The sequence below is a fragment of the Aotus nancymaae genome, unplaced genomic scaffold (genome assembly GCF_030222135.1).
Source record: "Aotus nancymaae isolate 86718 unplaced genomic scaffold, 86718_ANA_hifiasm-v0.15.2.pri h1tg000014l, whole genome shotgun sequence".
Taxonomy (NCBI): domain Eukaryota; kingdom Metazoa; phylum Chordata; class Mammalia; order Primates; family Aotidae; genus Aotus; species Aotus nancymaae.
This window is the reverse complement of record NW_026988425.1, coordinates 34,731,512-34,753,704: the sequence shown is the minus strand read 5'-3', so window position 1 is coordinate 34,753,704 and position 22,193 is coordinate 34,731,512. Positions and strand designations below refer to the sequence as shown.

At 36.4% G+C, this 22,193-nt stretch overlaps 1 protein-coding gene and 1 non-coding gene across 2 annotated transcripts in view; one reads left to right on the top strand and one right to left on the bottom strand.

Annotated features, from left to right (window-relative positions):
• Window positions 1–22,193, bottom strand: part of SPEF2 (sperm flagellar 2) — a 194,538-nt gene that overhangs the window by 157,874 nt on the left and 14,471 nt on the right. Inside the window, exons 3-6 of the mRNA XM_064375924.1 lie at window positions 10,840–11,092; window positions 8,066–8,236; window positions 5,941–6,081; window positions 3,345–3,409 (exon numbers count right to left, since the gene is read on the bottom strand). Coding sequence (XP_064231994.1) covers window positions 3,345–3,409; window positions 5,941–6,081; window positions 8,066–8,236; window positions 10,840–11,092 — 630 coding nt within the window. The remainder of the gene's footprint in view (window positions 1–3,344; window positions 3,410–5,940; window positions 6,082–8,065; window positions 8,237–10,839; window positions 11,093–22,193) is intronic.
• Window positions 19,815–19,876, top strand: LOC135275008 (U7 small nuclear RNA). Its single transcript, XR_010342734.1, has one exon. It is a non-coding gene; the product is annotated as a U7 small nuclear RNA (small nuclear RNA).

Here is a 22,193-nt window from a genome sequence, read left to right as displayed (position 1 = left end):
GTAATATCTGCATATTTATAATACAGACCATATTGTAGTATAGGTCATAATTTGGAGGTTTGCTGCTCCCAGCTGATCTCCTAGTGAATAAGAGAAATAGCCTATTTTTCTTCTCTCTGCACCTGTGCCTACCATGCCTAGCAAGATGTCTGCTAAATTGCAAATAATATGCTAAAAAACACCATACATGTATAAAAATCAAACTAAAGTTCTGATCATTTTATCAGCAGAGGCTCAACATTTGATTATATTCTGTCAGTGAGAGGAGCTGAGCACAAATTATGGAGGTACCAAGCACTCGGTAAGGCCAAAGACAGAGCTTAACCCTATTAAGATTTAGTATTTAATTGCATAGCAAAAACACTTTTAGATCTTTCATCAAAAATATTATTATATTTGTACTTAAGTGTGTTGTGTAAAAGATCCTGCCCTGTAGCATGGGTTAATAGCTCTCTCAACACAATATTTATGCTGTCAACAATATACTTAACATATTGCTTCTCCTTTATGAATTAGTCAACCCATCCATCTGTTGTCTTATTCCAATAAAGATGAAAAAAAGCTACACATTATGTACTCGAATAAATATTCATTTTACTAGATGTAGGTTTCTTGAGGGCAGTGATTATATTTTCTTTTTATCTGTTTGCTTGCCAGACCTTTATCAAATGTAATAATTGTATATGTATAATCTATTAGTAGCAGAAATCTTGGTTAAATTTGTATTTCTTAAAAAGTAGTTGCTGGGAAAAGCCTCTGATAGATCTATTAATCCAAATACCAAATTACAGAAGCCAATAATCCCAGCTAAAGAAAACAAATAGCAGACAGTATTTATTATTCATTTTAAAAATGAAAACATGGAGAAACCTTGTTATGTGGGGGGGAAATGCAGCATGAGAGCTCTTGCATTGCTGGGATTGAGGCATCATTTCATTCTTTCACAAAATAAAAGCAATGGACTTTAAGGTGGCATCCTGAGAAACTGTTCAGGAGCAGGCTATGAAAGAGGCAGCTGCAGAAAGTACTCCTGAGGTTCAAGCTAGGAGATTTTATTGCCTTCTGGCGTTAAGTTAGTGTGAAGTTTCTCAATGTGTCCAGAACATTCTTGATTCTAAGCTAAGATTCAGAATGAACTAAAAAAGTAGTGATTAATGAAATGGCTTAAGAAGGGTCCTATATCATAGCCATAGCCTTTGTTTTCTTGAAAAAGTTTGCTCTAGGCCAGTGTTTCCCAACGTTTTTCTTTTTAAGGCCGAAAGAGAAAACGATCTTTGTGTAACACACTGGAAAGGATTTAGATTCTCAGATAAACTGTTCACAGCCAGAGAGGTAACTGGCCCAGGGACTTCAGCTGCCCCAGGCCTTCTCTTCCTGCTGTAAGTGAGGGTGTCAATATGTCATGTGCTCTCTGCTGGAAATCTTTGGCAGGACCAAGTGGAGGTTTCTGTGATAAAGGGACCTGACACTACTATTTCCCTCCCTTTTCTCTCAAAATAGAGCTCCAATTTTATGCAGGGAAACAGTGTGCCCAGTTAAAGACACATTTCCCAGCTTCCCATTCTGCTAGGTGTGGCCATGTGACTGAATTCTCTACAGTAAGATATAAGCAGAAATGTTATATGGGACTTCTGCGAAGGCTTTTGAAAGAAGCTATTTCAGATAGGAGATATCTACTTTTTTTGTCTGTCTTCCTTCCTGATATCTGGAATATGGGACAAATGGCCAGAGTTCCAGCAACCATCTTGTATCATGAATGTAACCTTGAGGATGGAAACCACACAACAGGACAGTGGCGCAAAAGTGAAGAAAGGAGGAGCCTTGGTCCTTGATGACCTTGGAGCCACAGCATACACCATGGGTCGCTTATCTTCTGATTTCTGTTACATGAGAGATAAGCAGATTTCCTTCTAGTTTAATTCACTGTTGTTTTGGGGGTTCTAAAACTAACTGATAGAGACCTAGGTCTGGTTGGGTTGGCAAAGGCAATAGGGAACAGGTAAATGTTTGCAGCTGCAATGTACAGTGATGATCTTTAAGACATTTAATAGTTGACATTGCAAGGACACTAACCAATAGAAATAGATATACTGCTGGAGGGCCTGAAAGATAGTGCTGTGCTTCATCTTAACTCTGGTTGCTAAACTGTGTGGAAATTGAGGGGTCCCAGGAAAGGGGCAGGCCAGGGAGCTGCAGAAAGTCGCATTCATCAAGTAGCAAAGTTTTCAGTAGTTTAAGATGGACTTCCTGGTGGACATCGACTGTTTATCATCACAGAGCCTGTGGCTAGAGTGGTGAGTGAAAGAGTTAGAAGAAATTGGTAGTTTCATGGGCTAAGGTCAGGGTAGGTGTGCTAGGGTTCAGGTAGTGACTGCATAAATAAGGAGACCTTGATTACGTTGTTTTTATGGGTCAGGAGCAACACTGATAAATGGAAGTGAGAATCAAAACAGGGCATCAGGAGTTTCTGCAGAGGGTAAGAGGAAATGTGATGTACATAAGTATTCCCCATTTTGCTTGATTTTCTTTCTTACATCTGACTTCATCATTTCTTCCTTACGGCTCTGATTTTCCTTGCCTCCTCATCTGACTGTCTTTCCCTTCCTTCAGAAAATTTTAATATGAAGTTGAAGTATGTAATTTGTTTCTGCTTTTCTTTAGAATTAGTACCTTCTTTAACAGAGATTCATCTCATATTTCATAAGATGTAAATGCATAGAGTTTGAAGAGTTTCCATTTAAAAATGCAAGAAAACCCAGTTGTTTCTACATATGTGGTCTCTAATGAATTACTTTCTGTGAATCAATGATCCCCTATAGAAAACAAAGTATAAAGGAGCTTTACCTTTAGGTAAATGAAACCAATTAATGAGGAAGTTTGTTCCATGAACCCATCAAAGTGTCTGTTTTAGTAACATTTGTTCAATGAACTCATTCACTCAACTTCTTACTGCTAGTCTCTATGCTAACTGCTGAGGCTACAGCCTGATATAAACAAAACTAGAGTCTAATAAAGGCTTTACAGTGACAAATTTAAATTAGAGGTACCTTGAAACAATTTTAGTGAATGTTTAAAAAATATATGTGAACTTAGAAGAATAAACATAGCACAGAAAAATAAATCAATTTTATATTTCATGACAGTCACCTTCTAGATATTTATCAAAGTGTTAACAATCTGAACTTTAGCTCATTTATCTTCCCTATTATACTCTCTGAATCAAGATTCTCTGAAGTGAAAAGATCCTTGAAATAGCTCTTCCAGATAAACTATTTCTAAATAATCAAAAGCTATATGTAGAACAGAATGCAGTTCTGTGATTCTGTAAACAGTTCACATCTCACCTTTCTTTTGCTTGGAGATCCTTTTTTATTAATGCTTCAAACATCTTAATTTCATTGGCCACATCCTTTAAAGAAAATTAATCATCAGTTCTCTGCCTCTAAAAACCACTGAAAAAATCTTCACTTACCATATTCATTCAAGTTTATAAAGTGACATGTACTACTCATTCAAGGTAATTAGGACTTAAGATATGAAAAGATGCATTCTAAAATATTTTTATAATTTTTATTTGTTACTTTTAGACTAAGCTAACTACATCTAAAAGAATGTGAAAATTCCCTCCTCTGAATCATTCACTTCATGATATTGACAGAGTACAAATGGACATTTATTTCATTAGAATAAAGATTATCAAAGAGTCAGGACATAAATTTTTAGATACAAATATTTCTTTTTCTTTTTCTTTCTCTCTCTCTCTTTTTTTTTTTTTTTTTTTTTAATTTTTTTGAGACAGAATCTCACTCTGTAGCCCAGGCTGGAGTGCAGTGGCACGATCTTGGCTCAAGGCAACCTCTGCCTCCCAGGTTCAAGTGATTCTCCTGCCTTAGCCTCCCAAGTAGCTGGGATCACAGGCATGTGCCACTACACCCGGCTAAGTTTTGTATTTTTAATAGAGATAGGTTTTCACCATGTTGGCCAAGCTAGTCTCGAACTCCTGATCTCAGGCAATCCTCCCAACTTGGCCTCCCAAAGTCCAATATTTCTTTAAAAATTGTTGTCTCAGGTGTTGTAAACATTTCTCATGCAACCTTATTTACACTATTTGTTATCTGAAGATTAACTTTAGCTCACCTTTGTGTTTTACAAATACTTTTTTTAAAACTTTAATCAGTCCGGGTGCAGTGGCTCACACCTGTAATCCCAGCACTTTGGGAGGCTGAGACCGGCGGATTGCTTAAGCCCAGGAGTTCGAGACCAGCCTTGAGCACCTGTAGTCCCAGCTGCTCAGGAGGCTGAGGTGGGAGGATCACTTGAGCCTGAGAGATTAAGGCTGCAGTGATCTATGATTGTATCACTGCACTCCAGCCTGGGCAACAGAGTAAGACTGTTTCAAAAAAGAAACAACAACAACAACAAAACTTTAATCAACTGAGGGACATATGAGAGGTAGATACCAAAATGGAGTCAGATACAAGTCTCTGTAGGTGGTAATTTTAGAATCCAAGTACAGGATATTTTGGTAGTATTTAAAAAAAAAAATGTGGATTAATGTAAAATTCAATGCATTTAGCAATCAGAGAGATCTGTCAGTCTCTGCTTTACTAGCAGTGGGTAAAACATGTCAACTTTCTGGGTCTGTTTCCTCATCTACAAAATAGGAAAAATAATATCCTACTTAGAGAGTCGTTTACAAATTAAAAGATAAAGTGAAGTGCCCGATCCACAGCTTGACATACAGCACATGTTTAATAAATGGTAGCTATTAATCATCTTTGTAGGTCATATGGGAGAATATTAGCAATCATTGTAGCAGTATGTAGTGTGAATTGCAGGAATTAGTATCAAACTATAACACTGCTCTCCTGTGAAAGAGAATCAGATTGTCTCTTACCGAAATGATTAACAGTTGATGTGGTCTAGTAAAATGTCACTGGTATAGGTATCTTAAATTTAAATATACTGATAGCAACAAGCCACTTAACATTCCTGGGATTCATAGAAAAATAGTGTGTGATGATGAGGAGGAATTGAGTAAAAACATATAGTAGGAATGGCATATGTATGCTATATGTAACTGGCCCCTGCTGTACCCAAGGCAGTTACGACCTGCTATGGTTTGGATGATTGTCCCTGAAAACAGCATATGAAATTTGATCCCGATGTTGAAGGTGGAACCTAATGGGAGGTGTCTGGGTCACGTGGTGGGTCCCTTGTGAACAGACTGATGCCCTCCCTGGGGGTGAGTTCTTATGCTATTAGTTCCCATGAGAGCTAGTTGTTAAAAAGAGCCTGGCACCTTCTCTCTCACTCTCTTTCTCCCTCATGAATAGATTGATTCTCTCCCTAAGGGTGAGTTCTCACTCTATTAGTTCCCAAGAGAGCTGGTTGTTAAAAAGAACCTGGCACCTTCTCTCTCATCTCTCCCTCCATCCCCAACTCTCACTTTCTCTCTCCCCATGTAATGTTTGCACTTCCTGGCTTGACTTCCCCTTCCCCTTACTAAGGCCCTCACCAGATACCCATTCTTGAATCTTTCATCCTTCAGAACCATAAGCTACATAAACCTCTTTTTCTTTATAAATTACCCAGCCTCAGGTATTCTTTTATAGCAACACAAATGGGTGAGACATGATCCATTACAACAGCAGCTATTCTGACCTAGTTTGTTATTGACCATAGAATCAACACAGGAGTCCAGACTGCCATTTAATAGGAGTTTGTCACTCCTGGCCTAAAGCTACATTCTTTGTTCTGAACAAATAACAACATAACACGAGTTGAATATGCACAGAGTGGAGGAATTCTAAATGAGAAAGGACAAGGTCAAAGACAGTTTGGGAAGCAAGTGTGAAGTTTTGGAAGGTCTCTATATGTTTCAAAGACCATTCTTTAGTTAAGATAAACACAGCACAATAGTAAAGGATTATCACTTACCTCTGCCTCTTTTTTCTTTTTCATCATTTTTTGGGCCTCGAGTGCTTTCAAAGTACGATTTGATGTAGGTTTAGGTATCTGTATGATAGCTGCTTGGATTTTGGCCATTATTTCATTTTGTCGTCTTCTGTTTAAGTATTGCTGAATATCCCATATACATTAGTTTAGTTATTCAGAATAACAGTCAGAACAGGCAATATAATACACTCACAGGTACAAATATGTAAAATTTATCTATTGAAATTTTCAGAACCCAGCAATTAGCCAAGGGACTAGGTGTCACAATTGTGTAATGTTAAGAAGCAGGTGTCAATATGACTTATTGTAAAAAGCATAATGTTAAAACACAATTCTGGAATCTGCAAATTATATCTATCAAATGTCTGTATTTTCATTCTGTGCGATGATACTAAAAGGACAATAAAGATGAGTATAAATATAAACAAGAGTATAATTCTTTTCCAATCCTATTGTCATGACCTTACTAAGCATGGGAAGAAAAATATTCTATCTCTGAAGATGGTCCAATGAGAAAATTCTATCTAGGAAGCAATTTCTAGCAGGGCTCCTGGGAAACCCAATAAAAATGACGAATTTCTCCAAAACCAGCCACACTTAAACAATGAATTCAGGGGCAACCTCACACATTGAATTAACACTAAATTATATGGTATCATTATTGGATGATCTCTTCTGTATGTAGGCAGTAGTTATTTTAAGAATATAAGCAGGAGAATGTAATTGAAAAGAAAAAGGATTTGAAAATCAGATAAAATATTTTAAAAGTAAATGATTTAAGAAGTAACATGTAAAACTAATCATTACTTTACTATTAATGCATTATATCAGAACTAATAGGATCATTAGCTCCCATGTCCAAAGATAAAAAATTTCAATTTACCACTAAAAAGGTATAAATGGTAGACAATTTTCTTCATTGCATTTTCCAAAATATAAATATTTGTTTAATTGCAATATATTTATCTTTTCTTTCTTAAGAAGATCTGGAAGACACAGGGTCTCTCCCTTTTGCCTTATTTGCTCCCTGTGATTATTTGAACATAATTTATTTCAGACTATTTAATGGTATCATATTTCCTTTTCCTCAACTTTCTTGGAGACTGTCTGCATTGGGCTTGGCACGAATGGACAGGCTGGTTCCACATAAAGAGTCAAAGCAGTTGGTCTCAAACACTACTTTGTCTCTTTATCATGTAACACCAAAGGGAAGTATAATCCTTTATTTACCCTCTGGCGAGTAAGAGAATTACATGACCTTCCAGTTTGTCTCTCATCTTTCCTTTCTTCCCCACAAGGAGCTGACTACATTCAGAATATGTTAATTTCTTATGATTCCAAATAAATACGTGAACTTAAAAATTGATTCTACAGTACAATGGGAAGAACTACATAATTCTTTTGCCTGTAGTCTACACATTCCATATATCCGTCACCTGAAATGCTCTTAAAAATCTTTAATGATTCCATGTACCATTATTCTCTCATCCATAAAGGCACAGAAGATCTTTAAAGAGTTTTAAAGAAATTTGAGAAGGAGCAGAGAGTTAGTCAAAGCAAGAAGCAAGGGCCAGGAAGAAGTTAAGAGTTGTTCAGGGTGATTGAAGAGGTATGCAAGCAAAGAATTACCTCACATTTCCAAAACAGAGAAATGGGGCAGGACCGAAAGACCAAGTGGTTGCAAAAGAGGAGAAAGTGAGGGGACAATGTCTAATCTATCTCCCCCAGTGGTGACAATGGTCACGTGCCTTTGACCAATGGGGTAGCTAGTAGCAACCTTCCATCACTAAAGCAGCTGAAACAGTGATTTCTACCAGTGAAGGAGATCCAGTTGTCTTGCTACTCCAGAGGATGGCAGTTCTTTTTCTCAGCCACAAGTAGGGGTGACAGTCAGCAAGAGTCAGGATGGAGAAAAGGTGCAAGGGAGAGAGAAAAAAGGAGCAAGGGAGAGAGAGAAAGGGTGAGAGTAGGGCAGGACAAAGTCACGCATCAGGAAAGTGCAACTTGTACTACATTACTTGCTTAGGCAATGTGTACTATAGGCATAAATCACAAACAGTATACTATGCACTACTAATGAATTTCTGAAAAAATAGTTCTATGAAACCTTTTTGATATCAAAGTATCTTTGCTCTTCCTTGAGTTTTTGAAATCTTTCAAGTTCCTCAAAATGCAAATGGGCAAGATCTTCTTTCACGTGTTTATATTTTTCTTGAAACCTGTATGTAACCCGCATCAGATTGAAATCAGTTTGACGTGGTATCATGTGTCTAAGTCTCTAAATGAAAAAAGCATTTCAAAAGATTTTGTTATTAGGGAATGAAGAGTACATTTTTATTATAAGCACAAATAAAATTTGCCTTCAAAATGAAATTCTTTGAATTACTACTGTTGTTAGGCTAAATTCAAGCCCCACTTCAATTACTCATATTCTTAATTGATGTAAGCGCAATTACAAAAACATTATCATTTGTGTTCCTTCTTACCTCATATATACTTGTAGAGTTAAACTGTTTAACTGAGTTTAATTTTCAGTAAATGGTATTTATATTCTTGGAAATACATTTTTGCAGAAATAATTTCATTAAACCAATTTTAACATATAAGAGATAATATAAGAAGCCAGATTCTTCCCATTGCTTAGTCACTCCTTAGTAAAAAGTGAAGAAACATTAAAACTTCCTACATTTGTGTTTCAGCTTTACTACCTACTAGCTGCATGAAATTGGGCAAATTACCTAATCCATTGTGCTTTAGTTTCATCATCTGTAAAATGGAATATTAAAAGTACCTATCTTTTATGACTGTTGTGAAGATTAAATGAGATAACATTTATAAAGCACCTAACACAGGGCTTGGCATGTCACTAGGTAGGTTCAATAAATTTCAACCTCTTCCATACAAACCATTGATTGCACCATTGATATCACCTCTTCCATACAAACCATTGATTGCATACTCCTCATTTCATCCCCAGAGGGCCTTTTCCCATCTGGTCCTTGTACCATTTTCATCTCTCCTGCCACTGATTCTTTTTTCAACTGACAAGTTGCCCCAGTCTCTCGGTCCATAAAACAAGCAATCCGATACTTCACTGGAGCTTTTCTCTCCTACTGTTCTCTTCTTTACCTCCACCTTTCTTAAAAGAATAATATATGCTACCCTCTTCCTCATTTCCAATGTCCTTCTTAACTCACTGCATTCCATACCACTCCAATAGAACATTATTCTCTCCCTAATACATAAGCTCTAAGAGGGTTGGGGCTTTTCCTGTGTGTTTGTTGTGCAAGTGCTTGACAAAAAGTAGGAGCCCAATAAGTATTTGTTCAGTGAATGAACTGTCGACTCTGGAAGTTCACCCATGACCAACATCAAATGAGCTAATAGGCTCTTGTTTGTCTTCATCTACAAAGCTCTTATAGCACTTGCTACTGTTGACTGCTTTACAGTTTATTATATATAAACTGTATATAAACTCCACTCCAGTTAATTCACACTTCTTCTCAAAGCTGCAAATATGTCCAATTCTGAACTCTGAGGCAGGAAGAAATAAGCATCTTTGTTTTTATAATTGGGAAAATTGAAGCTGAGAGTTGTTTAGAGGATGGCTCAAAGTTAACCAGCTTGCAAGTGAAGGAGGCCTAATGCAATATTAAATTATTCATATTAAGCCTAATCTGATTTCTAGTTCTCAAAGAGTGCTGAGTCCATTCTGCTACCAGACTTGCAACGATATCCATGAAGAATGGACAAATATAAACAAGGAGACGGCCCTCACATCTATTATGTCACTGCTGCTTCAAAAATTAAATTTAAAAATATAATTCTGTCCATTTATATTTACTGTTTTGCATCAGTGCAGCACTCAAGATTATTCCAGAGGCCCTGTAAAAGTTAATGCACTTTGTTTACCATAGGGAATTGCATAAGAACTGGAGAGAATTGTCAATTAAAAAGTCGTATCAATTAGTCAGTAACATATTTAATGAGTATTTACAATGTTTGAAGCATTGTACTGGACATATTCATGAAATCTGATGTACTAAAAATCTGGTAAGATCATGTGACAAATAACTAATGAATAGTTAGCCAACAATATCGGTATCAGGAGGGTAAAACCAAGAATGTGATAATTATACTCTAGAGTTCCAAAGGAAGAAACCATGTGTACTGGGCTGCACAGTAGACAGAGAAGAACAGTTTGGGGAAGAGGAGAGATGAGAAGGGTGAGTTTGGGCGTGAGGGAAGGAAGAGCAGGAATAGTCGTGTTTAAGCACAGATTGTCAATTAATGTAGAAGAAAGAAACACTATGATGAGGACTAGAAAAAAGTAAAAATAGGTTTCTGGCAGAAGAATCCAATAAAAATTAAATTTAGGAAAGATTCATTTAGCAGTTGATTGACTTCTCCAGAAAGACTGAAGATTAAGAGACATTTTAGCAGGTTGCTGCAGTAGCTGATAAGAAGATCTGAGCAGAAATGATAGGGTAGAAACAGGAAGAGAGGAGCAGGCACAAAAAGTACTAGGCCTGTAGTCCCAGCTGCTTGGGAGGCTCAGGTGGAAGGATGGCTTGAACTCGAGTTCGAGACCAGCATCGGCAAAAGAGCAAGGCCCTGACTCTCAAAAACAACAACAAAAAGTACTGGAAATTATAAAGAGTTTGATAAGCTATCGCCAATATGGATAGGATAGAGAGAGATGTCAAAAATGGGTAAATAAATTCAAAACATGAACATAAAATAAAACCCAAGTAAGGCCAGTAACATATGTAAGGGATATATATACCTAATGAGGCTTCTTTGTGAATTCAATATCATTGTCATTTCTCTTTACCAAGTTTTACATTGTGACATGCTTATTATGCATTTTTATGTACCTACCTCTTGAAAAGTATCCCTTTTCATGCTTTGAAGTCTTAAATTTGTCAGAGGTTGCATGGTTTGCATCTCCAATCTAGTCAATCCACTTTTCTTCTTTTTCTGAAGAGCAATGTACAATTGATATAAAAGCTTTGTTGCCACCCCAGGCTTTTCTGTGATGATGCCATGGGCCACATTCTGATCAAACTGTACACCCAGAAGGTGAAGTGTTGGCTCCAAGCGAGAAAAATTATTAAGTTTGGCACTCGAAACCCTGGACAGTAAAATATTTTACATAATTAGACATTAGCATTAAATTAAAGACAAACAACAAATATCAGAGGTATTATCATTACCCAATATTCTGAATTATTTCGTGTTCTTTTAACTGTATCATTCTTCTCTAAAACCACTCTAATGTAAATGCATTGAGATTTTTAATTGATCATGTCTACCTGAACTGTATGCATTCATTTCTCTTAAATGGCTACACTAAAACTTTTCTGCTCTAAATTGACAATACAATTTATTCAGAAGTGAATACAGAAGTCACAACACCTAAACTTGATATGCTGTTTCTAGCATACTATTTCTCAAGAGATTGCATTCAGGTAGTCGTTCTAAGTCTTTTGTTTTTGAATCACAGATACCTTTGAAAATCTGAGAGCTATGGAACACTTTTTTACAGGAAAAAAACATACATTTATACATATAGACAGAGAGTATATAACATCTTAGCATGTTTTTGAACCTCTTATAGTCTAACCTAAAAGTGCCCATCCCCCAAAAGGATGTGGAGCTGAGGAAATGTAAGAGTGATTTCTAAATATGAGCAGCCAGCACCATGAGACAGCCAAAGTCAAGAAAACTAGTGATGCAATACCTTGAATTCATGTTGTGGACATGTGGTGCAACTTACTGTCCTATTTCCTCTGTGTACTAATAATGCTTTTAATAGAAATACTTAGCAACATATACTTAGTAGATTATACTACATCAATCAAACTTCAAATAAAACATTTTGAATTAGTAAAAGAGAAACAGGCCTTAGAGGAGACAAAGTGATAATGCATGCTACAAGAAAACCTTTTCAGCATGAGACTAAACATACTTTTTTGAAGGTCTTCTCAGATCCAATTTTGCATTTTGTTTCTCCACAAATCACCATACAGTTGGAGATACAACATTTGCCTAAAATAACTCAGGTAAAGCAGACCATGTTTTGAAGAGTATGATTGTGAAAGAAGATAGTCAAATCAATGACATGTGCTTCCATTCTCTGGGCAGGCATCTACCACCCCTTTTGATCTTCCATAACAATTGTCCTTTCATGCTCTTCCCATCCTAGGAGTCCTGTGTGCTATGCTCACTACACATAATTGGAAATACATGAACTGAGAGCCATCTGTCAGAGCTTTGGTCTGTGTTATAACCTTGGGCTACAGATTTTAGGGTCATGCTAATTCAGGAGGGAGAGTCCAAAAGCAAACATTATCCATTTCCAAATTTTGTCAATGCTTAGCCCTGCACCCAAGAAAAAGAGGGAAGAGTTTTCTCTTTCTCTTACTTGTATCGTGTGGCTCCCAGAATGCAGTTAATAAGCCTATTAATGTTATAGTTCAGTTACCTACTAGGGTTTAAATGTCTTTTATGAACTAGCCAAAGTATGCAGGTATAACAATACTTCTTTCTGGAAGTTTATTTCTAATCAATCAAAATTTGGGGAACATAACTTGTGTGTCAATTGGTGGAAGCTGGATCTTGTTAAAGCATGGGTAGAATTGGAATGACAGGATAATCAACAGTTGTTTTTTTGAACACAGAAAAACCACTGGGACATCTTTGTCCTGGAGACAGAGCATATGAGGTAAATGACAACCTCTGAGGGAATAAGAAATGTATGTTAGAAAAAGCCTTTTCCCTCTCTACTAGCAGTCCTTACTTGCCAAGAGGCTACCTATCTCCTTCCCTTCTTGCCATCTGGCGAGGGAATACATCTTCTTACAAGGTAAGTAGTAGCCGTCCTCCCAGAAATTGTCTTGACCGTTTACTTTTAAAAAGACGAATCTGGCCAGGCGCAGTGGCACATGCCTGTAATCCCAACATGTTGGGAAGCTGAGGTAGGCAGATCACGAGGTCAAGAGATGAAGACCATCCTGGCCAACGTGGTGAAACCCCGTCTCTACTAAAAATACAAAAATTACCTGGATGTGGTGGTGTGCGCCTGTAGTCCCAGCTACTCGGGAGGCTGAGGCAGGAGAATGGCTTGAACCTTGGAGGTGAAGGTTGCAGTAAGCCAAGATCATGCCACTGCACTCCAGTCTGGCAACAGAGCAAGACTCCGTTTCAAAAAAAAAATTAAAAATTTAAAAATTAAGAAAAAAAGATAAATCCTCTCAATTTTCACATTTGTGAAGTAATAAAAATATTCAAATCAGGGTATTCTTTCAGAGTTAGATGAGTTATTCCTAGAATTAAATCACTTCCAAGATGAGTAACTCTGAGTTATTTACAAAATATATTTCCAGTTTACGTTTTAAACTGAAAAACTAAAAGTGTTAGATAAGATCCCCAAATCGTGAGCCCTGGCACAAGGTGCCTAAAAATTAGGCTATGACAAAAAAGGGATTATTTTCCTCACCAAATATACCATTACAAAGGTCATACCTATGAGATTGACTTATCCTTGTCTTATTTAAAAGATCATGTGCCCTGGGGAAAAAATAGGTTGTTCCAAGAATTGCAGATGGATGATATTTCGTTCTCAATACAAGTAGGACCCTCTTCCCACATTAAGGAATGGAATGACTCTTGGTGAGAGAGAAAGTTAGTCCTTTGTAGTATATGACAAGCAGCACTGTCACATAGGACACACACATGTCCAAAGGTGGAGCAAGGGTGTGAAATCCACCCTCTGCTGAGATTGCTAAGCCCTGTCCCTGGCATGAGACTGCTTCTTCCAAAATAGGGTTCCTTTTCCCTTGTACAAAGGCTTCTCTGTTCACCAAGGCCTGCATTTTTACAACTGTTTCCAGCTGGATGGGGACCGTTTTTCCATTTCACACATAGGCCCTCTGTGGTCCTGCCAACAAGAGCCACTTCAGTATACCTGAAACACTGCATCTGCGATCTGGCCAGGATAGTTCTTGAACTCTTCCATGGTTAAGTAGATATACTCTCTGACATCACTCATTTATTCATGGAACACAATATTATGAGCCTGCTCATAATATTATGGGCCAGGACAATGCTTGGAGCACAAAGAATAAACACACTCTGCAACTTTCAGGATATTTGCAATCTAGTTGAGGAGTAAACATTCATTTATCATTCATCAAACATTGCTTGGGCGCCTTCATTTGGCAGGTTAAGTTCTTATCAGAACTGATTTAGCTACTGATCTGATAAGAACTGATAGATTAATAAATAATTATAACTTGATAAAGATAATGTAATAAGGAAAGGGATGTCCAAAGTATTATGAGAACAAAGAGAAAAGGGAAACTAAATCTACTAAGAAAGTAAAAGCAGAGTTTAGAGGAGAAAATTTTTACCTGGCCCTTCAGAATAAATACAAGTTTCTCATGGTAGAAGTGAAAAAATAACATTAATTTGCAAAGGTACGAGGCATAACAAAAACACATGATGTGTGTGTGGACCAGAGAAGCTTAGGTTAGGATTCTAGGTTGATGGGAAATATAGCTGGAAAGGTGAATGAGTGTCACACTGAGAAGCACCTTGTAAGCCATGACCTTGAGAATGACAGAGAGACTGGAACACGTGAGTTTCTTAAGCTGATGGGGATATCACACCTACAGATGTGAGCGTAGAGTTTTAGCTTCATGTTGGGAAGTCTAAACAAGGTCTTTCTCTGTAGAATTTACTAGGAAATGTAGGCATTCACTAATTTAAAATACATTTACTGAAAGCTAAATATGCACCAGGCCTATGTTAAGCCCTAGAGATACAAAGAAAAATAACCTAATACCCCTAACTTCATTGTGTTTTGCGCAATGTGAAAGAAACACAGATAAAGAAATTGACAAAAAAGTGATCAGTGTTATAAAAATTAAATGTTTAAGTTGAATCTCTAACTTTGATAAAGGATAAACAGCAGCAACAACAATAAAAGGATTGGAAATCTGGTTACGTGCAAGTTATAACTCATCAATCTGTACGTATAAGAACTCCTGAGAAAGCACAAAAAAGAGAAGGAGGGCATGGACACTGGCCTACTTACCCTGGCATTCTTATACCTTGCAGCCTAATCCAGCTTCCACTGGTGGCAGCAAAGCTAGGAACAGAGGGAGCGAAGGGCTGAGAGGGCAGGCAGAGGAGGCGGCTGGGGCTAATAATGAATTTATATGCCACGCCCTTGAGGAAGAGATGCATGATATGAGATGTAGGTATGGATTAGAATGTTCCCCTGTATACTAGAAGCTCAAGAAATTGGATGAGATTAGCAAAAAAGGGTTTATTTGGCATGACAGTATAGTTTTAATCTATGGCTTCTTTTGTATCATACAGTTACTGTATGTAGAATTAGCATAATCTGTTTTATGAAAGAATAATTCACCTCTAGTGTGGAAATATCAGAGACGCTTTTGCCCAGAAGTCTTATAACATAGGTGCAGCTTCACAAAGGCCTATCATTACAGGCAAACAAAACCAAGAAATACTTGAGCAGGAAGTATCAGGTTAAAATATTATGGATTTGAAGTAGATCTTCATAAATGGTAGAGTGAGAACCTCCAAAAATCTGTTCATCCTTAAAGGCAACAATAGCTCTGACAAAAATTGTAAAAACCAACTTTTTCATAACTCTGGAAATTAGCTAAAGGTTTGCAACAACTCAAGGAGCACTTATTTAAGAAGAGCTGCTGAATAGTGGTAACAACAGAGAGCTTTTTGTCACTTTAGCTTGCTTCATTTCCACACCCCTCTCCCTAGCTCCATAGAGGCTGTGAAAAACAGCAGCAGACTTACAACCATGGCAGCTATAAAAACCACCAGTTTGGCAGTTATCAAAGCAGACAGATTTGAAGCACCTTCAAAAGACCTATCTTCAGAGTGTTGCTTTTTTTTTTTTTTTAAGACAAAGTGTTGCTCTGTCACCCAGGCTGGAGTTCAATGGCACAATCTTGGTTCACTGCAACCTTCACCTCCCAGGTTCAAGCTACACTCCTGCCTCAGCCTCCCAAGTAGCTGAGATTACATTACCTTCCACCACAGCCAGATAATTTTTGTATTTTTAGCAGAGATGGGGTTTCACCATATTGGCCAGGCTGGTCTCAAACACCTGATCTCAGGGCATCCAGCCACCTCAGCCTCCCAAAGTGTTGGGATTATAGGTATGAGCTGTCACACCTGGCCCAGAGTGTTGCTATTTAACTAACCAGCAGTGTTTTGAAAATCCCCATTTTCAGGCCTTGTCATTATTTGACCTGATGGAGGTTGCTCACCGAAAAAAGTCCTATCTCAAAGGTGTTGGTAAAAAACAATCATAGCAATTATTTATAATCAAAGTTACCTGAGACAGTAAAAGCAGGTGGAGCAAAGAAGAGCCTGGCCAAAAACTAAAAAAGGAAGACCTATGAATGAGATGTCTATTAGGGACTCTGAGGCCATATGCATGTGTAGGAATGTATGGATGCCTAGGAAAGACATGAAGAGGTACAAATCTCTCACCTTTGGCTGATTTTGAAATGTTGCACAAGCAGGAAGTAAAGGCTAAGGGAAAATTGTAAACTGCCAGAGCACTGAAAACATGCTGCAATCCACTCACAGAGTTTCTTAGCAATGGAAAATGTACTGGTTCAAGATATTGAAAGATATCTCTATTCAATTGCTGACCACTAAGCTAATCAACTAGAGATTTTAGTTGCAGTATGCAAGAGAGAATATAGACTTTACAGAATTAGTCCAGGAGAGTCACTAAACAAAAACAAAACAAAACGAAACAAAAAGCAGAAGCAGCAGCAACAACAACAAACCCTGAGAATTTGTAATAGTTTGAATTGATACTTTATATTATTTTAAATGTCCAGTTTTCAAAAACTATGAGACACACAAACAGGAAGATGTGACCTATACATAAGGAAAAAACGTGAATAGAAACTCTGTGGGGAAGTCTTGGACAAAGACCTTTAATGGCCTATTATAAATATGTTCAAGAAAGGAAAAGAAACCATGTATATAAATTATTTTCCTGTTTAGAAAAAAAAATAAGTGCAGCTTACTGCCAGTGCTCATTTAATTTTACATAAATACAATCTTTGAGGCTGAAGCAAGTCTGACTAATTTTCAATGTAAAAATAAAATATAAAAACTGTTCTTGGAGTTATTTCTAAACAGAACAAACACCAGGATCATCTCAATCATCAGAATTGTGTATTTTGGAAAAATTAAATTCATCAAATAAATCTTCAGCCAACAACTGTTGGAGAACAACGTTAACATTGTGCATAGGAATGCTATGTTTTCTAGGATTTGACATTTTTGGTGATTGAGAATTACTACATTTTGTAAATGGAAACACCACTACTAAAAGCACAATCCTGTAAGTAGAATGACATCTTTTGTTTCCAAAGTCTATATACTAGAGCAATGTGAAAACAATAATAAAAGCAAGATATTTCATGGCAAAGTTATCTCAGGGTAAATGCTGCAGCTGCAAGCACTGCCAGCTAGTGTTCTCAGGGTAAATGGGAAAACAGTTAAACTTAAAAGAAAGTATGAGAATATTGTTTCAACAAAAAGAGTTATCAATAAAGAAATCGAAATTATAAAAACAGAAACAAAGTGAAATTCTGAAGTTGAAATGTACAACTGAAATAAAACCATTCACAATGAGTTCAACAGCAAACTAGAGTTAACAGAGGAAAGAATCTGAGAATCCAAAGATAGATCAACTAACACTATTCAGGGGATGGAAAAAAGAAAAAAGCATGAAGAAAAATGACCAGAATCTCAAAACATGTAAGTCCACTCTAATCACGAGAAAAGCATCAGAGAAATTCCAACTGAGTGACAATCACATCACTAGTATTCTTCAAAATTGCCAAGATCATCCAATATAAGAAAAGTCTATCTGAATAAATATCACATTCAAGAAGAGCCTAAAGAGATATAATTATTAAACATAATATGATATGCTGGATGGGATTCTGGAACAAAAAAGACATTAGGTAAAAAATTTTTTTAAATCCTAAATGGCATATAGATTTTATTTGATAATAATATGCAAATATTGGCTCATTAATTGTAATAAATGTACCACACCAATGTAAGATGCTAGCAATAGGTACGACTAGATATGGACAATATAGGAAATCTGTGTATTATGTTGATAATTATTCTGTAAATCTAAAACTGCACTATAATAAAAAGTTTAATAATTAACAAAGCTTCAGAGACCTACAGGACATCACCAAGCATACCAATATACACATAACTGGAGAATGATATGGGAGAGAGAAAGAAAGGGGACAAAAAGAATCTTTGGAGAAATAGTGGCCAAAACTTCACAAATGTAATGAAAGATATGGATCCACACATCCAAGAATCTCAATGAACTACAGTAGGTTATTCACAAAGATATCTACACCTAGATGTATTATAGTCAAACTCTTGAAAGACAAAGACAGAGATAATCTTAAAAGCACCAAGAGAAAAACAAGTCATCAAATACAAGAGCTTCTTTATAAAATAAGCAACTGACTTCTCATCAGAAATTAGGAGGGCCAGGAGACAGTCAGATGACATGGTTACAGTGATGAAAAAGAAAAACTGAAATTCAAGACTTCCATGTCTGGTAAAAATATGTATCAACACTGAAGGATAAGCAAAAACCAAGATAACTCACTGTCAATATACCTGCCATATAAGAAATACTAGAGAGAATCCTTAAGGCCTAAATGAAAGGACAATATTCAGTAACTCAAATCACATGAATAAATTTTAAAGCACATCAGTAGAAGTAACTACAAAGAGTAACATAAAAAATAGTTTAAACATATTTTTGTTTATAACTATTTTCTTCTTACCTGATTTAAAAGTTAAATGCATACAGCAATAATTATACAACTAACTTGATGTACTTAAGATGTAATTTATAGGACAAAAATAGCACAAAAAAGGAGGAGACAATTGAGATACACTGGAGCAAATTTTTTTCTATAGTAGTGAAATTAAAGTAGCATTAATCTGAATAGTTTGATTTAAAGTGTTAATTTTAATCTTCATGAAAACCACTAAGAAAATGACTCAAAAATATAGTAAAAGAAACAATAAGGGAATTAAAATGGTATTAGAAAATATCTAACACAAAAGAAGGCAGTAGCAGAGGAGTAAAAAAAACGTAAAACATATAGACAACAAATATCAAAATCACACACTTAAATCCTCCTCCTTAATTAATAAATGGATTAAATAACTACAATTACAAAGAGGGAACTGGGAGAATGGATGCATAATCCAATTACATGCTTTCTACAAGAAAATGCAGTTTAGATTCAAAGATACAAATTTGTTGAGAGTAAAAGGATGGAAAAACATATATCAGGAAAATAATAACCAAAAAAGGACTGGAGTGACTATACTATCAGGCAAAATTGACTTTAAGAAAAAAAATATTACTTAAGAATATTTTATATTGTTAAAAAGGTCAATCCCTCAAGAAGACATAACAATTATAAACATATATGTATCTAATAATGGAGCCACAAAATACATGGAGCAAAAATGGAAAGAATTAGAGGGAGAAGCAGACAATTCAACAAGAATAGTTTAAGACTTTGGTTCCAACTTTCAATAATGGATACAGCAACTAGGCAGATCAGTAAGGAAATGTAAGACCTAGATAACACTATAAACAGATATCTATACAGATATCTATAAACACTCTTATTGAACAATAGAATATGTACATTTAAGTACATATAAAACATTTTCAAAAAGAGAACATACATTAGACCATTTTTAAAAACAGCTTCAATAAACGTTACAGCTCTTTTAGAATTTGTCTAGTAGGTTTTATAGCTTTTATCAGAAAATCTACCACAAAAAAAATTCATCAAGTTTAAAGAGATTGAAATAACTGTGTTGTCCAGTGACAATGTAATTAACTTAGAAATAAACAATATAGCAAATTTGGAGAATTCAGAAGTACATGGAAATTAAATAACATACTCCTAAATAACAGTGAATCAAAGAAGAAATCACAAGGGAAATTAAAATATTATTTTAGATAAATAAAGATGTAAAATGACATACTAAAACGTATGTGATGCAGCTAAATCAATGCTTAGAGTGAAATTTATAGCTATCAATCCAAATATTAAAAAAGAAAATCTCAAATGAAAAAGTTAATCATGCATAACAAGAAACTAGAAAAAGAAAACTACACCCAAAATAAGCAGAAGGCCAGAAGTGACACTAAGAACAGAAATAATAAAGTAGCTGATATGGTCAAGCTTTGTGTCCCCACCCAAATCTCATCTTGAACTGTAATCCCCATAATTCCAACATGTCTAGGAAGATACCTGGTGGGAGGTGACTGGATCTTGGAGGCAGTTTCCCCCATGCTGTTCTCATGAGAGTTGAGTGAGTTCTCATGAGACCTGATGATTTTATGAGAGGCCCTTCCCACTTTGCTACTCACTCTTCTCTCTCCTGCTGCCTTGTGAAGAAGGATGTGTTTGTTTCCCCTTCTGCCATGATTGTAAGTTTCCTGGGGCGTCCCCAGCCATGTGAAAGTATAAGCCAATTAAACCTCTTTCCTTTATAAATTACCCAATCTCAGGCATATATTTATAGCAGTGTGAAAATAGACTAATACAGTAAACTGGTACTGCAGAGAGTGGGGTACTGCCACAAAGGTACCTGAAAATGTGAAAGTAACTTTGGAACTGGGTAACAGGCAAAGCTTGGAACAGTTTGGAGGGCTCAGAAGAAAACAGGAAAATGTGGAAAAGTTTGGAACTTCCTAGAGTTGTTGAATGGCTTTGACCAAAATGCTGATAGTGATATGGACAATTAAGTCCAGGCTGAAGTGGTTTCACATAGATAGTATAGTATTTGCATATAATCTACATACACCCTTCTGTATATTTTCAATCATCTCTGGATTACTTATTTAGTACCTAATACAAAGCTGCATGTTACTTCATTCTTGTGGATTCAATGTAGTACTCAGTTTGTGACAAATACAAGTTTTGATCTTTAGAACTCTGTGAAATTTTTTCCCCAAATATTTTTGAATTGCAATTGGTTGAATCCATGGATGTGGAAATCATGGACACAGAGGGCCAACTGTATTTGGGTTGTTTCTACTTTTTGGCTATTATAAATAATCTGCTATGAACATCATGTTATCACATGGATAGGCTTTCATTTCTCTTGGGTATATACCTAGAAGTGGAATTGTTGGGTTTTGTAGTCAATGTTTACCTTTTGAGGTAAACTTAAACAGTTTTTTTTAAGTGCCTGAATTAGTTAAATTCACACTAACATTGTATGAGGGTTTTGACTTCTCCATGTCCTTATCATCACTTGTTATTGTCTATCTTTCTGCTTATAGCCATCCTAGTGGGTGTGAAGTGGTATCTCATGATCTTGATTTGCATCTTCCTAACCACTAATTGATATGGTTTGGCTCTGTGTCCCCACCTAAATCTCATCCTGTAGCTCCTATAATTCCCATATGTTGTGGGAGGAACCCAGTGGAGATGACTGAATCATGGGGATGGGTCTTTCCCATGCTCTTCTCATGATAGTGAATGGGTCTCTAAGGATCTGATGGTTTTAAAAACAAGAGCTTCTCTGCACAAGCTCTCTCTTTGCCTGCTGCTATCCATGTAAGACGTGGCTTGCTCCTCCTTGCCTTCCGTCATGATTGTGAGGCCTCCCCAGCCATGTGGAATTGTAAGTCCAATAAACCTCTTTCTTTTGTAAATTGCCCAGACTTGAGTATGTCTTTATCAGCAGCGTGAAAATTGAATAATACACTAATGATGTTGAGCATCTATTCATCTCCTTATTAGTGTGTTAGCTTCTTTGGTGAAATGTCTATTCAGATCCTCTGCCTATTGTTAAATTGGGTTGTCCTTTTATTATTGAGTTATATGTGTTACTTATATATTCTAATAGCCAGAAGGAGAAGAAGAACTTGTTGGGAACTGCAATAAAGGTGATTTTGCTATGCTTTAGCAAAGAGACTGGCGGCATTTTGCCCCTGCCAAATCTGTGGAACTTTGAACCTAAGAGAATGGTTTAGGATATCTGGCAGAAGAAATTTCTAAGCAGCAAAGCATTCAAGAAGTTTGCTGCGGGCATGGAGCCCTCATGGAGAACCTCTGCTAGGGCAGTGCAGAAGG